Below are 20,810 nucleotides of genomic sequence, written 5' to 3'. Positions count from 1 at the left end.
CTTGAATTTTTGCATCTCCGTTGCGATATGTATAAATAATATTTCTCCTCAGTAGAAGAAATTACATTAATACTTAGCTTAACGGAATTAAAAATATATACAACTGAATTATGTGGATACTCCAATTCTTATGTAGTTTAACGACGCACCCTTCGCAATTATTACGTTTCACTGCATCATCACTGTCGATAGATGATATCTATATTAAAATCTAAGAAATTAATGCATTTCAATATTTTATTTTTTACCTAAGATCAGTCTTCGAATTTTATTACTTGTTTTGATTGGTGCTTTATCGTGTGGACAATATCTCTCATTTGGTTACACTGTCCTTTATATAGGACTTAATTATTATTTATCAAAAGCTGTTTTTTAAATCTATTCATTAATTTCTTCTTTAGCACACCATACGCCAAAGGATTTGGATGACACGCAAGACGCTTCCTATAACTGATGTTAAGTGATGCAATATGCGATTCCTATAATCCAATTCCAATTTCATTATGAAATCCCTGAATCTAGAAACACTATTTCGGTTAGTAAACAATTAAGAAACAGCGTATGAAAACGAGCATCAAATGAAATTGACATTTAATGATAAGATATATGGGAACCCTATTAGCCCACAAAAGTCGAATTTTGGTCGTCATTCTGTGAGTTGGGACCGACTGGATCATGTTAGTGGCTACTACTTTACTTCCTTTACGGGCTTCACATTGAATAGTCGTGCATTAAACCATACCGACATTTCATTCCTTTCATCCTCGTAGACTAGGGCTGCCATAAGTGTCGGAACACCGACGGGGACAACCCCCTAAAAAAAAATAAAAAAAAAACAAACAAAACAAAACATTTTTATCGATATTCATAGCTGTATTATAAAAAAAATATACAACATTTCAACAAGTAATTGGAACTAAACAAAAATTGAATTGAAAGAAAAATTTTAAGATTGATAATAGGTTTTTTTGTGGAAGCGTCTGTACCAAATCTAAAATAAATAAATATTGATAATTGGACGATTCAAATAAATTTAACTAAATGAAACCTTACATTAACATTATATTTCATGTACAGTAGCCTATTCTTCTATCGCCTTCACTCTTCTCTGATTTCCGTGACTTCATTATCATCGCTCTTCTTTGCCCAATCATATTTTTCCGATGTTTTCGTTTTTTGAAGTAACTCTTTTTCCCCTTTTATATCATTATAGAATTCAATGCATGACATTTTATAATTTAAAGTACATTGAATTATGCTTTTTACTGTGTCAATAGAAAGCGAATTGCGCTCATCTGTCCATTGAGTTTTAATTAATGAGAACACACGTTCAACATGTGCATTGTGCGGTGGGATGGCGAACAAGTATTGGCACATTTTCAGTAGATTAGCTTTTCTTTTTGTCTCTTCAGTTTTTTTGAAATAGTATAACCATTTATCATGCACATCTTTCGTTTTCCATTCTTCGGCTTTTTTATTTTCGATAAATGACTTCATATACTTTACTTCCTCATAGATTGAATCCGTGAACAATATTCCCATTTCACTTAAATAAGCAATAGTTTTTTCAACATGTTCCCATTCGGGTACTTCATGGAGAAGCATCCATGAAAAAACATCATATTTCGCCAGTGGAACTGACCACTTTGCCAAATAATTAATTCCAACGTTGTAAAAATTCTCTACATCTTTTTCAAATGCTTCTACTTGTGTCGTCGTAATGTCCATGTGTTTTTTCAGTTTATTGTATGCCTGGGTTGCTTGATTACCTAGATATTTACTATTATTGAAAATTATTATATATCTATGTATTGAAAAACTTACATCAAAATATCAGTCCTCTTCGATCAGAAACAAACAGAACAAACGGATATTATCAGCAGACAGTAAACGAACTGCGCGCGCTTCGTACTTGTCAGTGTCATTGTCGGTGTTGCCAGCTGGCGAAATTGGGCAGTGGCCGGCAGTGGGCATCCGCCGCTCTCGTTGTCAGTGTTGCCAATATGCGCGCGCGTATCCATATTAGATATTAAGTGGGTACAATTTTTGACGTGTAAACGTCTTTCCTTTTAGGACCACAGTATAGAGAGTGCATCCTGAGATTTCTTGGTTCAAAAGGTCTTGTTCGATAGATATTAATAAATAATTGAATAATTTTTTTAAATGTCTAAATTTTGAAATTGACGGGGACAAATGACTCTCGGACTGGGACACCGGGACACAGACCTCGAAACTGGGACATGTCCCTGTCAACGGGGACGTATGGCAGCCCTATCGTAGACCCATTTGGCAATATTTTAGACGAGAATGCAAAATTAAAAAAGAAATTTAAAAACAATACCTGGCTTGAAAATTGCAATATATTTTACTGATTAATTCAAATTTTATAATCTCATCCTAATTTAATTGAAACTTTAATAAAATAAATAAAATTTTAGTTTAATCTAATATATAATTTCGTCAAAGTTTCTATGACGACGATTCGATTGGTTGAATTTTATTTTTTTTTCGATTGAAATAAATTTAATAAAAAAATAAATGAATATTTACTATTAGATTCGCCATGTTTACGCTGTTTATATTACAAACACTGAGCGAAGCCGGTTAAAACAACTAGTAATTCATAAAATACATGAAATTTCTCATGAAAACGATGTACTAACTTCACAAATGCACGCGAATAATGACAATGTAGGTCGAAGCGTGATGTCGCAACGGTAAACGGACTACTAGTCATATGTGAATCAGTCACAGGACAACCGGTCGCTCTAGATCGGTCACACGTTATCACCCGTCACACTAAAACTGGTCACACCCTAAAATCGGTAACGAGAAAACTGGTTGACCGATTTTAGGATGTGACCAGTTTTAGTGTGACGGGTGATCACGTGTAACCGATCTAGAGCGACCGGTTCACATTTGACTAGTAATCACCGAACCGTCGCAACAAAGCGTAATAATTGGTTTTTGATAGTGTACGTCGCACAACTACCGATATTCTTACTATCTTTATTGTGGTTCGGTGATTATTCTGCAAAAAGCGATTTCGCGCACGCCACTTAAGTCTCGATCACGGAACATCTGGCACCCAAAAACTCCATCAATCGAAAGCTTTACACGCGAAATAATGTACTAACGAGAACTCGAGTGCCAGATATTCCGTATTCGCGAATTGCGCAATAATCCGCTTACCTTTATCGTACCTAATCCAAGTTGCATATTTCGCATTTTCAATCTGTAAGAAACATTCTTCAGACGTCCATATATATTTTTTCATAACTTAAAGGGATAAAACGGAAAATAAAAGTCTGTCGTATTTGACAAGATTTAATATTTAATTTAAATTTCGGCTGTTAATTTTTATTGTTTCGTTTCCAAGTATTGCTGGTATATAGCAGATAAAAAAAATGGCGACCAAATCCTATGACAGCTGCACTTTAAAATTTTTAGGTTATAATTCAAACGAAAAATAAATTATAAAATATATTAAATCCTCACAGAAAATCCACTAAGTTATACTGAATTTTAAAATAAATCAAGTACAAACATGGAATGTCAAACAAAAAATACGTACACGTACTAACAAAAATAATACAAATTCATTTTGCGCAATTTCGAGCTAATTTATAATAAATAAAATCAATCGTCACATATCCTCACATTTTAGCCATTTTTGGTTAATATCACATCGGGCCTCGTGCAATTCAAGTCATGAACTGTACACCTCTGCAGATTCACATTCCCTATTTATATTCTAGTATCGATACACATTCAGAATAAATTTTGTACTAAAAATAAATCATAAGTCAGTTGTTTTTATTATAAGTTAATTATTTTTATTAGAAGCCTCATCGTTCATCGGTCCCTTTCTATTCTTCGACTTGATCTTTTGGCCGACCGTCGTCAACAAAGGAAGCATCCTGATGAAAAACAGTGGCCTCACAGCATTGGCGAAAAAATTTGCCAAATAAAAGTAAACAGCATCCTCTCTGGAGATCGACTCTTGCCATTGTGCGAAAACTTGTTGAAATACGAGCGCGCATAAGGCGGCAAGCACCATCGATCGATTCTTGGAATCGTACCTGTAGCTGTATCAGACGATATATTAATTAATCATTAAATAATTAGTACATTGTTTATTTAATGGTACATTATTAAATGAAAATAACCTTTTTATAGATGGCGTAGAGCACAACACCCATCCGAGGACCGATCCAGTAGCCTTTACAAAGGAATACAACGGAGTCGTATCATAATGCACGAATTCCGGAGCCGGACACCATTTAAAAGCCTGAAATTTATCATTAACACAATATAAAATTGAATGATTGCCGTACAATTTCATAATGTGGTTGAAATATCTACCAATTTAACACTCCAAAGAGGGTCGAAGCCATAGAGTTTTTGTCCCCAGTACAAAGCGAACGGACTTGCGACCAAAAATACAACATTCGACAGATTAAATAAAATATTTAGCTTAAGATGTTTTCTATACAAGTTGGGATTTTCTTTGACTAATTTATTATTGTCGATTCCCATAAAAGGTTCCATCCAAAAAGTCGAAATGAAATAAACAGTGAGGAATCCTGAAATATGCACACAATAAAAAATAAATTATAACTTATTTCATATATATGTATGTATGAAATCAAATTGCGTCAGATTCTGTTTACCATCGACAGCAATGAAATTAGTATGTTAATTTTTACAATTACCAAATATAGCGCCAATCAAACATTGATGAGGAAAATGTGTAGCAATGAATAATCGTGAAATTGTAACCAGGATTAGTATAACTCCAATGATTACCCATAAAACATTCTTGATTATCTTTTGCATAAAAACTCTATAAAACATAAACAAATCACAGTAATTTCGTATCAAATATAATATAATACTAAAACTTTAAAATATATTTACGATAGAATTTGCTTCTGCGAGAGTATAATTGAAATCCAAGAAGAGATCAATGCTAGGACGATGGCAGCAAACATTACATGACCGCTCGGAGATCCGGGTCCCGTTTCGCACGTCTGTGGACCCAATCTCAGCAACGGCTTATTAGAACGTATTGGCCCGTAGAAATGGGTCTCTCGTACCCACCAATATGGCCTATGCTCAATCAACATCCTGAAAACATATCCGATTATTAAAATCATTTTTTTCTAATATACGATATGCTAGTGAGAAAACAGACCATTTCAACATCGAATTAAGCCATCCACCGATGGAAGTCACCAGAATAAACTCAGAGGCAAAGTAAGAATCGAACATGGAGATTATCGGTAAGAAATGGGTGAGGGTATAGCGAGGGTCGGCCAGGTTATTGATCTTCGTGAAGACATCGTCATAGCCCGCAAACCTGAAAGGATAACATTTAAAATGGTTGTTGCAGTGAGAGAAATTAAACGAAGGTGGAAATGTGTACTCGGTTTGAATGAAGACGATGCATTCAGCGCCGAATGCATAGACATTATCCATCATTCAAAACATACGGATTTCACTGATGTTAATATTTGACAGCTAATATTCGGATCCAAACACATTCATTCGCGGCTATGTCGTTATTTGTATGTATAATTTTTTTTTAATAAATATTTCAATCTGGGTTCCACAGAAATTTAAACGGGTTCCGTGAATAATTTCTTAGTGCTTGTTTGTAAATAGATACATAAAAACATGGAAATATAAATCACCTTGTTCCAGGGCCGCGCCTAGGAATTCGACCACCAGTGTGCAAACTTAAATCGGCCGCTCTTTAATTTCATCAGTATTTGTATAAATTATATTAATTCGGGGTTATAGTGTTGAAAATTTTAATCACAAAAAAAATGAACCAGAAAACCAAAACGTTAAGTTCTGAACAGGACCAGACGACAAAAGAGATTGAACGTTTTCAAGTTCATTCATGAAAATATAGTGTTTTTACCTCCAATTCCACATCTAAGACATTGTTCTTTCAATGACCAACCAATACTCAACATCCTTGAAGAAATACATGTCGCAAAGATAATAGAAAGACCTAGCTCTATGCGGATCGAAGCTATACCTGCTATCCCGTTATTTTGCCGAATTATAGTTCAGGTGTATTAGAAGTTGTAACTTGCAACAGCAATCCACAAGCATACAACAAGACAGCCAGCAGCAAAGCTAGGTCGTTAAGCTTCTGCCTAGCACCGAGAGGCGCTGGGTTCGATCCCATGAGCTGACCTCGATTGAAAATAATTTTTCTGAGTAGGTTTGAATTTGTATAAAATGTTTTTATTTAAAGTGATGGTAAAGCATTTCATCATTAGCCAGCAGCATAGCTCGATCGTTAAGCTTCTGTATAAGAAAATAATTTTTCTGAGTATATCTGTAGTGCTGCTGGTCAGAACTGGATATTTGTGACTCCAGGTTGATCGTTTCCTATCAGAGTTTGCCAATTTTCTCTGATTTCGCTGTTGAACCACTATTTGAGTATGATGAATGTACAATAAAAATGTACATATGTACAATTCAGAGATGCCTCGTTAATTTGCTAGTTTTCAGTTTCTCGTAATTCAGCGACTTGTATAATAAAAATGTTGTATTGTTTGTAATTGGCCAGGAAGGCGCATTGGGGTTTACTTGTAAGGCCTTTCTGGTATAAAATGTAATAAAAAAACAATAAAAAAGACGATGTTTTGATCGTATTTTTTAAGAAATATTTTTTTTTCGACTCTCATTTCTTTCGGCCGCCTGTGTGCGTTGCACAAATTTGTACATATGTACAAACTAGGGCAAAGCCATGTTTCCACAATATATAAAAATCAACAAAATATATTTTCTGGTTCTAAAAATTATTTGTACTTAAATCATTTTTTTAATATCTCCAGAATCCAGATATATAATAATAAAACATTGCATATAAAAGAAACATATGTACCTATGTATGTAATAGAAAAACCGTATTTCACCCGTTTTGTTTTTCCAGTTTCAAAGATAGGGCCAACTCTACAGTTTTTGGACAGTGTATAGTATATAGTTATTGGCCACGTAAATTGAAATACTACACATTCTAATATAAAAATTAAAATTCAATTACCTAGTAAGTAATGAACAGGAGCATTTTAATTATTATTATTTTGTAACCGAAAATCTAGGTGTAGAATTGCCATGCATTGGCAAAAAACTGAGCTAATTTAAACTAAAGAAAATCAAAATGTCATGTTTGAAATTTGCATCTCAAATATTATCTGTTTTCCTGTTAGGTTTGCTTCCTTTTTTATTAGGCATACGAAATACAATACACATGTGTAATTTAAAATTTGTTTTGATTAATATTCATTGTTATCTTTTGTCTTTGTATGGACGAAATTTCGTATTGAAAATTGTCAACATGTGAACTGAACGTGTCGAATAATCAATATATATGTCATTAAAAAAAATATATAAATAATGCGTAGATAATTTTTACATATAAAAAAAACTACACGCGTTAACTAAATGAATGCGGAACAAGATGAAATTTCTAAGCAATTGCCTTGAGTTTTGAATTAATTTGGAAAAGTTTTACAGTTAAATACGCAAGTACATATATTAGATTTTTTCTTTCGATATAAAATTTCTATTAATCATGATTTATTTATTAATTATTGGTAATTCCGAATACTACATATGTATTATTCCTGTTATAGATCGGTTTTAATATCTTGCATCGACTTACCAGAGACGGAAGACACTTATGTAGATGTCTCGCAACACCTACAAATCAATGATAGACAAAAAAAAAGTTCAGATAAGGCACATACCATCGAAGAAAGACTTGGCACGACAAGGCCGACCGGTCGCTGATCGATCTATCGGCAAAAATGTAGTCTGATTACATTAAAAAAAATGCATTGTGTCAATATGATAATCAGAGCAAGCCGGAGACAAAAAAAAACATGCGATTTTTCAAAATCGAACATTCGTGTGGGACGTCGCATTACCTATGCTACTGTTTTATTTATTGCGACATTTCAAATCTTATCCTTGTCGTATTTTTGTCGAATCTGACGTTTTCTCAAGTTGCGTGATGCGTGAGCGTCACTTTGGCGCGTTGAATCCTGCTTGTAATCACGCTCACGCATCGCGCATCAGGAATTGCATCATGAGTTGCATTAAAATACCAAATGTTGATCTATTTTATAAAATATGTCCACGTTTATTTATAATGACAGTTAAAGGAAGGAAAAAAATTAGCCTGCCTTGACATTTAATACAGAATTAGAAGATTACTTTTTTTCCTCGCTTGAAGCATCATGAGAGGCGTGGTGGCCATCATATTGTATTTTTTTTTTACATAACGACCGGACAACTGGATCAAATGTTTATTCATACATACATATATCAGCAATCAACATCCTTCGTTTGATTCCATCCTATTAAAATAATTTAAATATTATTCAAATTGGATCGTTAAAAGCGCTTAAAAGTCAACCATTGCCGATGGATGATTTTTTTTATTATTGATAAAAGGGTAAATGTAGGAATTCCTTATTGTGAAAGTAAGCCGAAGTTAGAGCAGACAATTAAAAACTACCGGGAAAAGTGTCTGGATAGTGAAAAAGTCTTAGATAATTTTGAATTTACACTAATATAAACAAAAAAAAAAGTTTTTTATAAATGTTTAAAATTAAAAACTGGATAAACGTCAGGCACTTTTCAGAAAATCAAATTTCAAACGCGTCTAAAACGATATTTTTTCTCCATAGTAATGATGGAGGATACATTTACTTATATTGATGACCAAAATGAGCAATATCGCAAAATATGAAAACGATCGGATAAGAGGCAAATTTTTTCCTGAATTATAATCGTAAGTGAAGTATAAAAGAGGTATGTAAAAAGGGCAGTATTCCAAAATTATGATTAATCTAATCTAGTGGCGTTTTTTTACGAAATATGTTTTAAAGAGCGACTTTTAAAAAATTATTTTCGGAGAATCTTTGATTTTATATCGATCGTAAGTCAAAACATCTTAAATCAGAATTGTAAATAGGTTTTTGAGCTCTTTTTCCTATTATGTTGTACATTAAAATTAGAATAATAGTATGTATTAGATGTATTTATAAGAATTGTAAATAGGTTTTTGAGCTCTTTTTCCTAAAATACTATGATTACTAACAAAATTAAATTAAAATTCTAAAATAAAAAATGGTCAGTAGATCAGTAGCTATTAAAATTGATATAAAATGTATTGTGAACATAATTTAGTAGTAATAAAAATCATTTAAAAATTAAAAAAAAAAGTCGAGGACTACCTGTATATGATTGTTGATGATCTAATTTCAGCTCAATCTCGAAAATTTATTTAAATAGTGCATTTTCTGTTTTAACTTTCGATATTTAATTTTAATTTTAATGTAATAAATATAGTTTTAATTTTGATATTTAATTTAATTTTTATTTCGATATTTTGTACGTCACTGGTCCCAACTAAGTTTGCCTTCGTTGGCTTAGTGCGTACGCCTCATTATAAAATGGGTGAAACAGTTGAGTTGATAACATTCATACAAGTTAAAAAAAAAATAACTTGAAGTTAAAGAAGTAAAGAAGCTGAAAGAAGTTTGCACTTAAATAAAAAAAAAATAGACATAGCACTTACATATGTACATACATACATATGTAAATACAAATATTTCACATAAATTACATAAGAAGTAGCGTTCTAAAATAATAGCTACTGCCGCCTACTGTGTATAATAATTATTAATTATGAATCTGGAACTCGAATGAATACAAATTCCATATATAATAAATATGCACGTTTAAATATAATTTATATGAGGTCTCTCCGACACCTGACTTATCGTTTAGAGTTGACAATATTCAGACAATTAGAGTAATTGACACGTCTAAATAACACGTGTAACGAGTGTCACAAAGAAGTATACGATAAATAATGCGTTTTCAACTGAATGTGTGTATAAATTATCGAATATGAAAAAGTGAATTATATTTCAGTATATTGCAACGCTGCAATTGTATACCGTTACAAACTCGTTTCAATTTCATGTATCATGAGATTTCAACTGAGACTCTGGCGATCGGATTTTAAACCTAATTAATTCGGTTAAGGTGTGATGCAATAATTTAAATTAATGCGGAAATCGAATTGCCAATTTAATAAATAAAACATACTTTAGGCTCCCTTCTAAGAATATACATATGTATATTCAAAAAATTATACAAGAGTTATCTACATATTTATGTTTACCGTTATAACGGTTTTACAGGGAACGCACAGTTGTTGGCCATTTTGATTTTAAGGTTTAAAAACTATGAGCCATGTGACATTACCGAAAACTTTTTGGGCCCTCGTTGCTGTTTCCGTTCACTATTAACTGATAGCAATGTATTGTTTTGTCTCCAATTTGTGGGTAGTGTATCGTCATTGTTCTGGCGACCAATAACCTTAAAAACAACTATACACTGGCTAACAATTCTACACTGGCCAACAACTCCATACTGACCAACAAATCGGGACTCGAATGGGAGAATGGGAGCGCTCGATAATTTTCAAAACATGATTTTGATTTTTTTTATATTATCATAAATAAAATATTATATTATCCTTATTTCAATATGTTAAATTTAAAAAACATCACGCGAATTTTTTATCTATCGAATGCTTGAGGAAGGCTGGTGTAGAATATGAGCTGAATGGGCCACTGTTCGAAGAAGAGTATCTTCCAAAGTTTTTATATGTACATATGGTACCAGTGGTGTGCGGTTAAATTATCTCTCTTTTTGTCGTACAGCCTTATTTAATGTGCGTGAGCAGGATGCAAGTAGAACCAGAGAGTTGTTATATTAATATAAGTGGCTTTGTTGTCAAGTGACGATTGTCCACAGACAATCCTAAATAATTTCAGCATCAGTCGTATTTGATGCTTGGTGCTCGATGGATGTCCGATAAAAACTTCTCTGTTTGTTTATATTACTCGCAAGATGGGCAAGCATCGGTAAAAATTGCACAATGCATTCAAAAGCACATAATAAACAACATGGGATACACTTTTATAAGTAAATTGATCCAATTGTATTCCGTGCGTTGTAGCATATTTATAGAGACGTACCGCGTAATATTGACAAGAATTATTTATTCGTAAGTGCCCTTCTATTATTATTACATTTCTCTGACAGGCTCTTCCCCTTGTATTCTGCTCGTGCACATTAAGTAAGGCTATACGACAAAAATATAACACGGGACTGATTTACTGTAATCTTTGCCATGAAAATATATAGTGAAAAAATAAAAAGTTATAGGCGTTAAATAATTAAAATCTGACATAGCGAGAGGGTGGCAAAATGGGCGCAAAATGGGGTGGCAAAATAAATACGGCAACTTATTAACGCCTAACGCCGCGAGTGTGAAAATAATCGCGCCGCGCCTACCTCGCACTCGAATGTGCTGACCATTCAGGGCTATACCACAAACAAACAATAAATTGAAATTAAATATGCTCTACCACGCTTAATTTATTCTTATTTATTACTATTTTTATTATTAATTATTTATTACTTTTTTAAAATAATTTTTATCCATGGCGGGGGTTATTTGTACGGGGGGTTAATGACAGGGGGTTTTTGACCGAGGATATGTGTCCTGGGGGTATATTTCCAGGGGGTACATGTCCGGACACCATGAAAACCTACCTATAAAAACTGAATTAAATTTTGGCGATTCACTTGACTATACCTGATAATAATCGACGTATGTAACTTTGAGGTCGTCTCGTCCTGGACAACTGAACGAGTTTATTTTGCAGTGAAGGGAGTGGCAAATATTTAATTAGTTATATATTCATACATTAATTATTCATTAGTTTTGATCGCGGAACGACTTTAAAATCCGAGCCCTCTCGTTGGTGATAATAACCATTCAAATCGGCAATGATGTAAATAAAAATGTCGTTTGATTGATTTGGATTTAACGACTCCAATTAAGAGTGCGATAATTGACAGTTATTCTATATTAAAGTAGTGCGTTTTCTATCGCGTTTGAATACATATTTATATCTGATTTATTTTAAAGCGATGCTCGAGATTGCAGTACAAATTGTAATTTGATAACTGGAGCTTTTCAAACTGTCAACGCTTTTGTTGCGACTGTCGAATAATTTTGTAATCAATTACAGTTTACGAAATAAATCAAAATTTCTGTGTTTGTATTCTTGAATTTGAAATAAAGTGTACGTAAGCGAATGAAATCCTATTTTAAATTTAAATGATTGGAAATTGACTTCCAAATGTGATGCATTCGTGAACATTTTTGTCGGAGAAAGCGCAACGTTGAATGATTATTTAAATTCACTGTTCAATAACAATTGATTATTATTAGAGGTAGAGGTGATTTTTGGATTTTTATTTTATTTTATTTTAGCGAATAAAGTGTTTAGTTTCAGTTTCAATTGATTTTAGGAATTATTTTCAAAATGAAGACCAATTTTAATTATGTAAAGTAAAATCAAACTTCGTGGAAAATTAATTTAAAAAAAAGCGTCACAGTTGTCATTTTTATTAGGAAAAGTTGTAAGATTGAATGTGTAATATTGAATGTGTAAGATTGATTGAAGATTGAAAGAAGTTCAAATTAAAATACCGAAAATTGGATAAAAATATTTTTATTACAAAAATGCTTTTTATAATTCTTTTCCAATATTTTCATTTCTTTCTTTTATTTAATTTTCTTTTATCCATCATTTTATTGTTCTATTTTTTTTTCTCTTTTAATTTATATATAAGCCAAACCCCTTGGGTCTTTCGGCTTTGCCACCTCCACCAAGTACGCTAAATAAATAAATTCAATGGTTCTATAAAGTGGTTATGAAAATTGATTTTAATAAAAAAAAACCAACATTCCTAAAAGTCACAGCTGCGTATTTCGACGGGTCTACCTCACGGGACCGAAAGTGAAAAGGTCGAAAAAGAAAATATCGGAAGGCAAAGATCGAAAATCGAAAGATCATAAGTCGAAAGATAAAAAAGGGTGCATGGTAAACGGTATTAAGTATATTTAATAAATATCAGTGGCATGCGGTGAAATTATCTCTCTTTTTGTCATACAGCCTTGTTTAATGTGCGCACGCGGGATACGGGAGGAGAAGCCTGTTCCATTTGTTCCTGTTGTATCTTGCTCGCGCAAACTAAGTGAGGATGTACGACGGGGGGAGAGAGACTTTTACCGCACGCCACTGATATACATATACATATATACTAACCGTTTTTCATATGTATGCATAGAAAACGAATATTTTCGACTTTTTCACTGTCGACTTTTTTACGGTCACCCTATTTAGTAGACCCTATTCACCAGAGAGGTACGTGTTTTTTTTTTTAGATAGTTTTGCACACGTAAAAAATCGCTAGCACGCCTGACCTATGTTATGGCAAACAAAGCAGAAACGCTTGTGTTGACAGTGATCGATCACGCTGATTCCCATATTTGACGAAATGTAGGAGAAACTTGCCGAAAAAAAGCCCATGCGGTGTGAGACGTTTTTCATCACAGGAGACCAAGAACGTGCCCGTGCCGTACGATTCAGTGTGTTTGCGTCTTTATAGACCAGCGAAGCAAGCCCAAAGAATATTTCCCAATGAATGGCTCTTCAGCTGCAAGCTGTGAACGAGATCCCTGTGAACGAGATCGCTCACATTATAGGGGGTCGACCGGGTGTGTAGGTATATGCATGTACATATAAACACGCCACTAAAATAGTTAGTCTATATTAATTTGGAGCTTTTCTATTCGAAGTTTCGAGTTTGGGTGAGCTAAAAGTGACATTTTCTGGCCACCATTTGAGTACCGCTGGATCTCACCGGTGATCTTCTATTGGCGATATGTTTCGTTCAACATTATCTATCAAATAGCTCAATTTACGTGCACAGCATCTCACGTATAAATAGGTCGAGCATTAGACCAAATGGGACAGTACAGCCGAAGATACGACATTGATCACTCAATCGATACACAAGCAACTCAACCAAACATGAAATTCGTCGCTGTAAGTATTTTTTTTTATTGTGTAAACAATCATAGACCATTGTCTAGATCGGAAATAGTCTGATTAAAATAATAATACAATTAAAACTTTCACATCGATTCAATTTGTAAACATTATATGTTATAATATTTATTATTTTGTTTAAATTCATTTTTTATTTATTTATTACAATTTTGCCATAATGACATTACATAGTAGTTCCAAGTCGTCACTATGGATGGCTAAACAAAAAAAGAAAAAAGTATACAATAAGATGGAAATAAAATAAAACACAATAAAAAACAAAACTATGTATGTATGTACATACATACATATACATATACATATATATGAAAATACATATATAGATATATATGAAAACTAATAATATAATTATATATACATACATACATATATGACAGCTTTATAAATACACTAGTTGTTTTACCCGGCTTCGCTCAGTATTTTTTATTATAAACAGCTTAAACATGGCGAATCTAATAGTAAATATTCATTTGTTTTTTATTAAATATATTTGAATAAAAAAAAAATACATACGTATGTATATATCGAATCGTCGTCATAGAATTTTTTTTTTTTTTTTTCGATGTTCCTAACCAAAAATACTTATATACAAACATACTTACATACAAAGTCTCTTTCGAAATAATATATTAGATTTTATCTATGTAATACATATAATATAAATCTATTTCGTATCAATTTTAAATCGATTACGAATATTGAGTCAGGTTTTCAAAAGATGACTATACATTTTAAAATGCATAATATTTTAGAAAAATTTAATTCAATTGTACAAGCGAACGGTTATAATTAATTTTATCATAAAATATATTATATAATAATTATTAAATAATAAAATCCAGTTTGTGAATTACTTAATTATTTCGTGGCTGTTGAGAAAGCTTAGAAATAAAAACTTTTTTTAGGACGGAGGAGGGGGGGGGGGTTAAGGATTCTAAATTATGCAGTGAAATCACTCTAGGGATTTAACTTATCGCATTAGCAACTTAAAAAATTGAAATGTAAAATTTTTGTATTGGGGTAAAACTGGGTTGACACAATGCGAGTAGCTTGGACCAAGTAGCTTGTAATTTTAACGTTACTCGCAGCGTGGCAACAGGTGATCCAAACGTTTCTGAAAGTTTTGTTATACGTCTAAACTACTCAGTCCGAGCTACTCGCATCGTGTCAACCCAGTTTTACTCACATTTTAATTAAAATAGATCCAAATAGAAAAAAGTCATAATTATTATCGGTAGGTTTGAATTTGTATAAAATATTTTTATTTAAAGTGATGGTAAAGCATTTCATCATTAGCCAGTAGCGTAGCTCGTCGTTAAGTTTCTATCTAACACTGAGAGGCGCCAGGTTCGATCCCATGAGTTGAGACCTCGATTGAAAATAATTTTTCTGAGTATATCTGTAGTGCTGCTGGTCAGACCTGGATATTTGTGACTCCAGGTCGATCGTTTCCTATCAGAGTTTGCCAATTTTCTCTGATTTCATTGTTGAAACGGTTCCTGATTAAAAAATTGGCTAAAAACCTTCCTACCTACTATGTCACAACTATGTATTTGAGCATGATAAATGTACAGTAAAATTTATGTAAAATTCATAGATGTCTTGAAGGCGCATTGGGGTTTACCTGTAAGGCCTTCCTGGTATAAAATGTAATAAAATAAAAATAAAAACAATTTTAAAAATAAAAATTAATTTCCAGGCTTTCCTGATCGTCTGCTTCGCAGCATCTAGCTATGCTCGCGAATATCCAGCTGGTTTATTCCCAGCCCTGTGCCCTGACTATCCCAATTGCGACAATGCCCTTTTGGCCAGATACTACGCTGATGGACAACCTAAACCAGAATACCTTACTGCCGTACCTCACTCAGCTCCATTAACTGCTTTCAGAACCGAGTAAGTTTCATCGACAGTCCAAAAATGCCTAAACTTTCATTCTGCAAGCAATTAACACTGACGTTTGTGTTTTCAGATACCCAGCTGGTGTTCCAGCAGCAGCTTGCCCCAACTATCCCTTCTGCAACGTGGGTGTAGGATCTGAACCCCTTCCAGGATTCGCAACTCGCCAATATCCAGCTGGAGTACCAGCAGCCGCCTGCCCAGGATATCCATTCTGTTAAATTATGATTTTACCACAACATTTACTTATTCATATTGTGTAAAAAATCTGTCTCTTCTATATCTTTCTATACGTCTAGTAATATACTGCCTAGTATAGTATTCACTCTATGTGTGAATATTATTTTTTTTTTATATAAATATATTAAGCTATAAAAAAAATCGTATTATTTGTTCTGCCTAAAGATTTTACTTACCATCGCCATCTAAAAATGAAGTAAATTGAAAAAGGAAATGCTATTTCTTTTTTCTACTATTCTTCATTATATTCCTACAACAGATAAGTACATACATATAATGATCACTTATATATATAAATTCTTGGGGCCCGTGCTTTTTGAAGAGCCCTGATTCTAGAGTAAATCGTAACAAAAATATATTTGAAATTCAAATAATACTGTTCGATACGAAAAATGTTTCAGAGACGAGATATGACTGTCCTTATAGATCTATGCCCAGTGAACACAAATCTGGTAGTAAAAAATATTGATTGGCTCGAGATTCGGAGATATGTATATGTGTTGTTCGGTCAATCTCTTAAAATGTCAATTTCCTGTTCAAAATGAATATTGGAATCTATAGTCGGGTATTTTATCTTTCATTTGTAGTACTTTTCAGCTTTCAAATCTCTCTAAGTAGTCGTCCAGTTCAAATCAAAAGTCTAAAGTACATATTTTCACTTGGGATTTTTTCCCACTGTTAATACTATTTTATATTGAAACATGTTTATTGGGACAGTGTTCTGGCCATACTATTTTTTGTTTTCGTTTAAATGGGTTAATTGGAAGTGTGCTGAATTTTAAATCGGTAAAATTGCGAGCTAAAAACTCGAATTATTGTTTACTCGTATTTACACGAATCTGAATTGAATTAATAGAGATAATATATTAAATTGTCTTTATATGAGAATTAAATAAAATTCCACTTAGAAAAATCATATTTCGACTATTCTTGTGGATTAATAACAAAAATTCGTTTATTTTGTCGAGGTAAGCCAGTTATCAGAGGCTGAATCAAAAATTCTGAATTCTTAGGAGAGAATTGTCTCTATGACAAATATTGGCAAAAAATCAATGCTTCGCCGTTACAAATTTTAAATACAGGGTGTTATGAAGCTAAGTGCAAAGCCATAAAGGGTTGATAGCTCATATAATTCAAAACATTATAAGCCACACATACCTCAGTACAAAGTCTTATGGTTTATTTTTAAAGATTTTTAATAAAAACACCAAAATATCACAGTTAATTACTAATATTAATTATGTTTTTTTTTACTATCAATTTATGTAACATAACATAAACTGTAAATTTTCCTAATAAATAAATACTGCCCAAGTTAAAAGTGGTATATTACTCACTTTTTTTTGTTTTTTTAATGTTTATTCAATCAAATAAAAACAAATACAATCATCTATGTAAACAAAAAAAACTATTAGAGGCACAATAAGTTTTCAAAAATTTGTCAAGTGGGAAAAAACTGATATTTTTTTTGCATTTAAAAAAAGAACTAAATATTTCTTAAGAGGTCAAACCTTTTTAAAAACATGCCTGCTTATTGCCCTTTCTTTTAAGATATCACTCATGCATATATCTTGCCAATTATCAGAAGGAAGGTATAAAAACCCAATTGAGGGAGCAGTAGGGCGAAATCACACAGCGGTGCATGTGGCACGTGGTTTTTTTTTAGATAGTTTTAAACATATAGAAAAAAAGTGACGTTCATGGCACGCGGTTGAACGCGTCGTTTCATACCTATTTCGTTGAAATTGTATGGTAGTATTTATCCTTGCTTGACAGTGATCTATACCAAAACGACCATTAGGACCATTTTCGGTAAAATTGTAGCCTTACTTGACAGTGATCGATAACGAAGATGGGATACACCGTTTTGAAAACATTTTGTTAAAATTGTTTATTGCTTATGTTCAAATGTCAATTTATTGTGCATGCTAGAGTCCTTTTGTCTCACTTCCTTTTTGAGTTTCCTCTTCCTTCACGATTTAAACAGATTTTTATATTTTTATAATTAGCTGTTATTTTGTGTCAATTTCTTTTTGTTGCGAACAAAAACTTGTAACTTGCTAACTTATCAGTAGAGGTAGGATAGCCAAGGGGCCGCTCATTGTTCCTTTGTAAAAAAGGTTCGGCAAACCTTTAACAATGCATTTACAACATTTGAACAATACGCGGCACGCTCTGGGTCCGGGCTTTACTTATCAGTAGAGGTAGGACCGGAAACGCGCCGTCTATTGTTCCATTATTGTAAATGCTTTGTAAAAAAGGTTCGGCAAACCTTTTACAATGAGTTTACAACATGCGCTCTGGGTCCGCTCTTTAATTATCAGTTAGCAGACAAGGTTTTTATGAAACCGCCATGACAGACAAATCGCTAGAGACTTCTCTGCCGATTTATCTGCAGACAAATCTCGCAGCTTTATATCGAGCACGCGCAAAATAACGCAAAATCAACACTTGGTCTTGTATTTAGTTTGTATAAATTATCCTAAATACATAATACATAATGACATATTTAATACACATTATGTCATTCATTTTAAATTGTACAAGTGGATTTTATACTCTTCCTATTCAGCTTAGCTGCGGCTTTTCACACATTACATATTCCACAATTTGTCGCCACAGTTAACTGGTTGAGTGCCCTGTCGGAATGTTTCGCATATTTGAATAAATCATCGCAGAAAAACGGTTACACACCCATCAGCATTTTGTATATACACACATATTATAAATATTAACATTATATCTACTACACAAGGTCATTTAATACATTTTTATAAACATGGTCTTTTTTTTTGATACGCCCAATACCTGTTATTAATTATAAGTCTATAAAATTAACACTTTCAGTTTCGTATATTTGAATAGTTTGAGAGTAAGCAGTTTCCGGTCTGATTGAATTCAAATAAATTAAATTAAATACCTATTCAAATTATTGTTTTGTTTTAAGTATATATGTAAATACTTTTAATGTAATTAACAATACTTTTTGTGGACTTTTTTTAAACGCATAATGTTCTATGTACATACATATGTATATTTGAAAGTGACATTTCTTAATTTCGAGAAATATCTCACAAAACTTAAAATATAATGATTTGCGTTTAACAATATTTAAAAATACTAATGGCCTGTAATTAGCTTAGACTGCTTTTCCGAGATTTTGGACACATCGAATTAAAATAAGTGATGACAATTTCTGAATTAATTCAAACAGAAATAGTATTTTTTGAACTGAAAATTGGACTTCAGCCATATTCAAATATAACGGCTCATATATATTAAGCCACAGCATACATATGTACATTGCTCACAAGTCAAGTGATTTTTTAACAGTAAGAGAGGTCATGGGTTCAAATCCAGGCCGGAATCGCAAAATTTATTCAATTTACTCGATGATTACTGCTGACGAAATCAGGATGGATATTAAATCCAGGTCAATCGTCTCCACTTAGAGTTTGACAATTTATGAAATTGAACTATTGTGACGGTTCCAATAAAATCAGCAATTCGGCCAGTCCGAATTTGTTGATTTTTGTAAGCATATACATATATATGCTTGCGGTTTGTATCTGATATCTGTACACCTACATTGTATAATGTGTTTGGATGTGTTCATATGTACATAGTTAGCCATAGTGTTGATTTAAGGTGACCTGTTATCTTTTATTATATATGTATATATATTTTTATTTTTTTTATGAAAATATACAAGTGATGTGCCTAATGGGATACCCCTAAAACCAAAAAATAAATAAACATACACATACAACAGTCAAAATGCTAATGAAACAGTTATTAATTTATACTAGGAAGACCTAACAGGTAACCCCAATGCGTCTTCCTGACCAGAAACATTGTACATTTGCTACTAGTATTATTAGTATTAAACAAAATAAATACATATCAATTAACATCCACAGAGTCATCTATTGTCAAATTTATAAATTTGCAGCATTTTATACGATTCAACGAAATTCGAGTTTGCTGAAAACTCGAGATTTGTGAGAAAATGTGTACGGTTGTCAATTTGTTGGAGCCGATTCAATAAAAATCAGATAAATTGGCAAACTTTGATAGGAAACGATCGACCTGGATTCACAAATCCAAGGTCTGGCCAGCAGAAGCCAGCGGGATTTGACCCCGTGACCACTTTAAAGGAACATATGCTAAAAAATAGTCTATTCTGCTGGTTAAATTTAGATTTTTTTTAACCACTTCATCGCCGTGCGCCCACCGGTGGGTGTTTGAGCCAGGTTCGAAATTCCCACGCGCCCGACTGTAGGTTCATACATAGTTGCTACAACGATAAAGCTACATTAATTTAGGTTTCTTTACAACGACATCTATGAATAGTTTTTGAAAATACATAATAAAGGTGGAAAAAAATCTGTTTCAAATATTTTCGATAAATGTATATATGTCACAGTGAAATTATAACAGCAGGGAAAATATATTTTCACAGAAATTTCAGTTAAATCATAACCAGTTACATTTTCAGGGTTAGTTTTATTCATTTAAGATTAGGTTGGTATTATTTAAGGGTTAGTTTAGGTTAGGTTAAGTTAGGGTTGGCCCTATTCATTTAAGATTGGGTTGTTAGGGTTGTAAATTCGTTGTTGTACGTTGTCAATTCATTGT

At 32.7% G+C, this 20,810-nt stretch overlaps 3 protein-coding genes across 4 annotated transcripts in view; 1 reads left to right on the top strand and 2 right to left on the bottom strand.

Moving 5' to 3' along the window:
- The window catches only part of LOC143915612 (uncharacterized), an 854,026-nt gene that overhangs the window by 405,944 nt on the left and 427,272 nt on the right, over nt 1-20,810 (bottom strand). The window lies entirely within an intron of this gene.
- On the bottom strand, nt 3,316-5,681 carry G6P (Glucose-6-Phosphatase). 2 transcript variants are annotated; one of them, XM_077435959.1, is made up of 7 exons: nt 5,429-5,681; nt 5,198-5,362; nt 4,921-5,130; nt 4,716-4,846; nt 4,366-4,586; nt 4,170-4,291; nt 3,316-4,088 (listed from the first exon to the last, which is right to left on the bottom strand). In XM_077435959.1, exons 1-7 carry the CDS (start codon nt 5,482-5,484, stop codon nt 3,827-3,829), a joined length of 1,167 nt encoding a protein of 388 aa, XP_077292085.1. In that variant the 5' UTR covers nt 5,485-5,681; the 3' UTR covers nt 3,316-3,826. The 2 variants fall into 2 exon arrangements, with proteins under 2 accessions (XP_077292085.1, XP_077292084.1); XM_077435958.1 differs by having other exon boundaries at nt 5,198-5,485.
- LOC143915630 (uncharacterized) lies at nt 13,878-16,191 on the top strand. The gene is made up of 3 exons (XM_077436340.1): nt 13,878-14,012; nt 15,736-15,929; nt 16,006-16,191. The coding sequence occupies exons 1-3, from the start codon at nt 13,932-13,934 to the stop codon at nt 16,151-16,153; spliced, it is 423 nt and encodes a 140-aa protein (XP_077292466.1). The 5' UTR covers nt 13,878-13,931; the 3' UTR covers nt 16,154-16,191.

Source organism: Arctopsyche grandis, chromosome 8 (assembly GCF_051622035.1).
Source record: "Arctopsyche grandis isolate Sample6627 chromosome 8, ASM5162203v2, whole genome shotgun sequence".
In the NCBI taxonomy this organism is placed as follows: Eukaryota; Metazoa; Arthropoda; class Insecta; order Trichoptera; family Hydropsychidae; genus Arctopsyche; species Arctopsyche grandis.
This window is presented reverse-complemented; position numbering and strand designations above follow the sequence as displayed.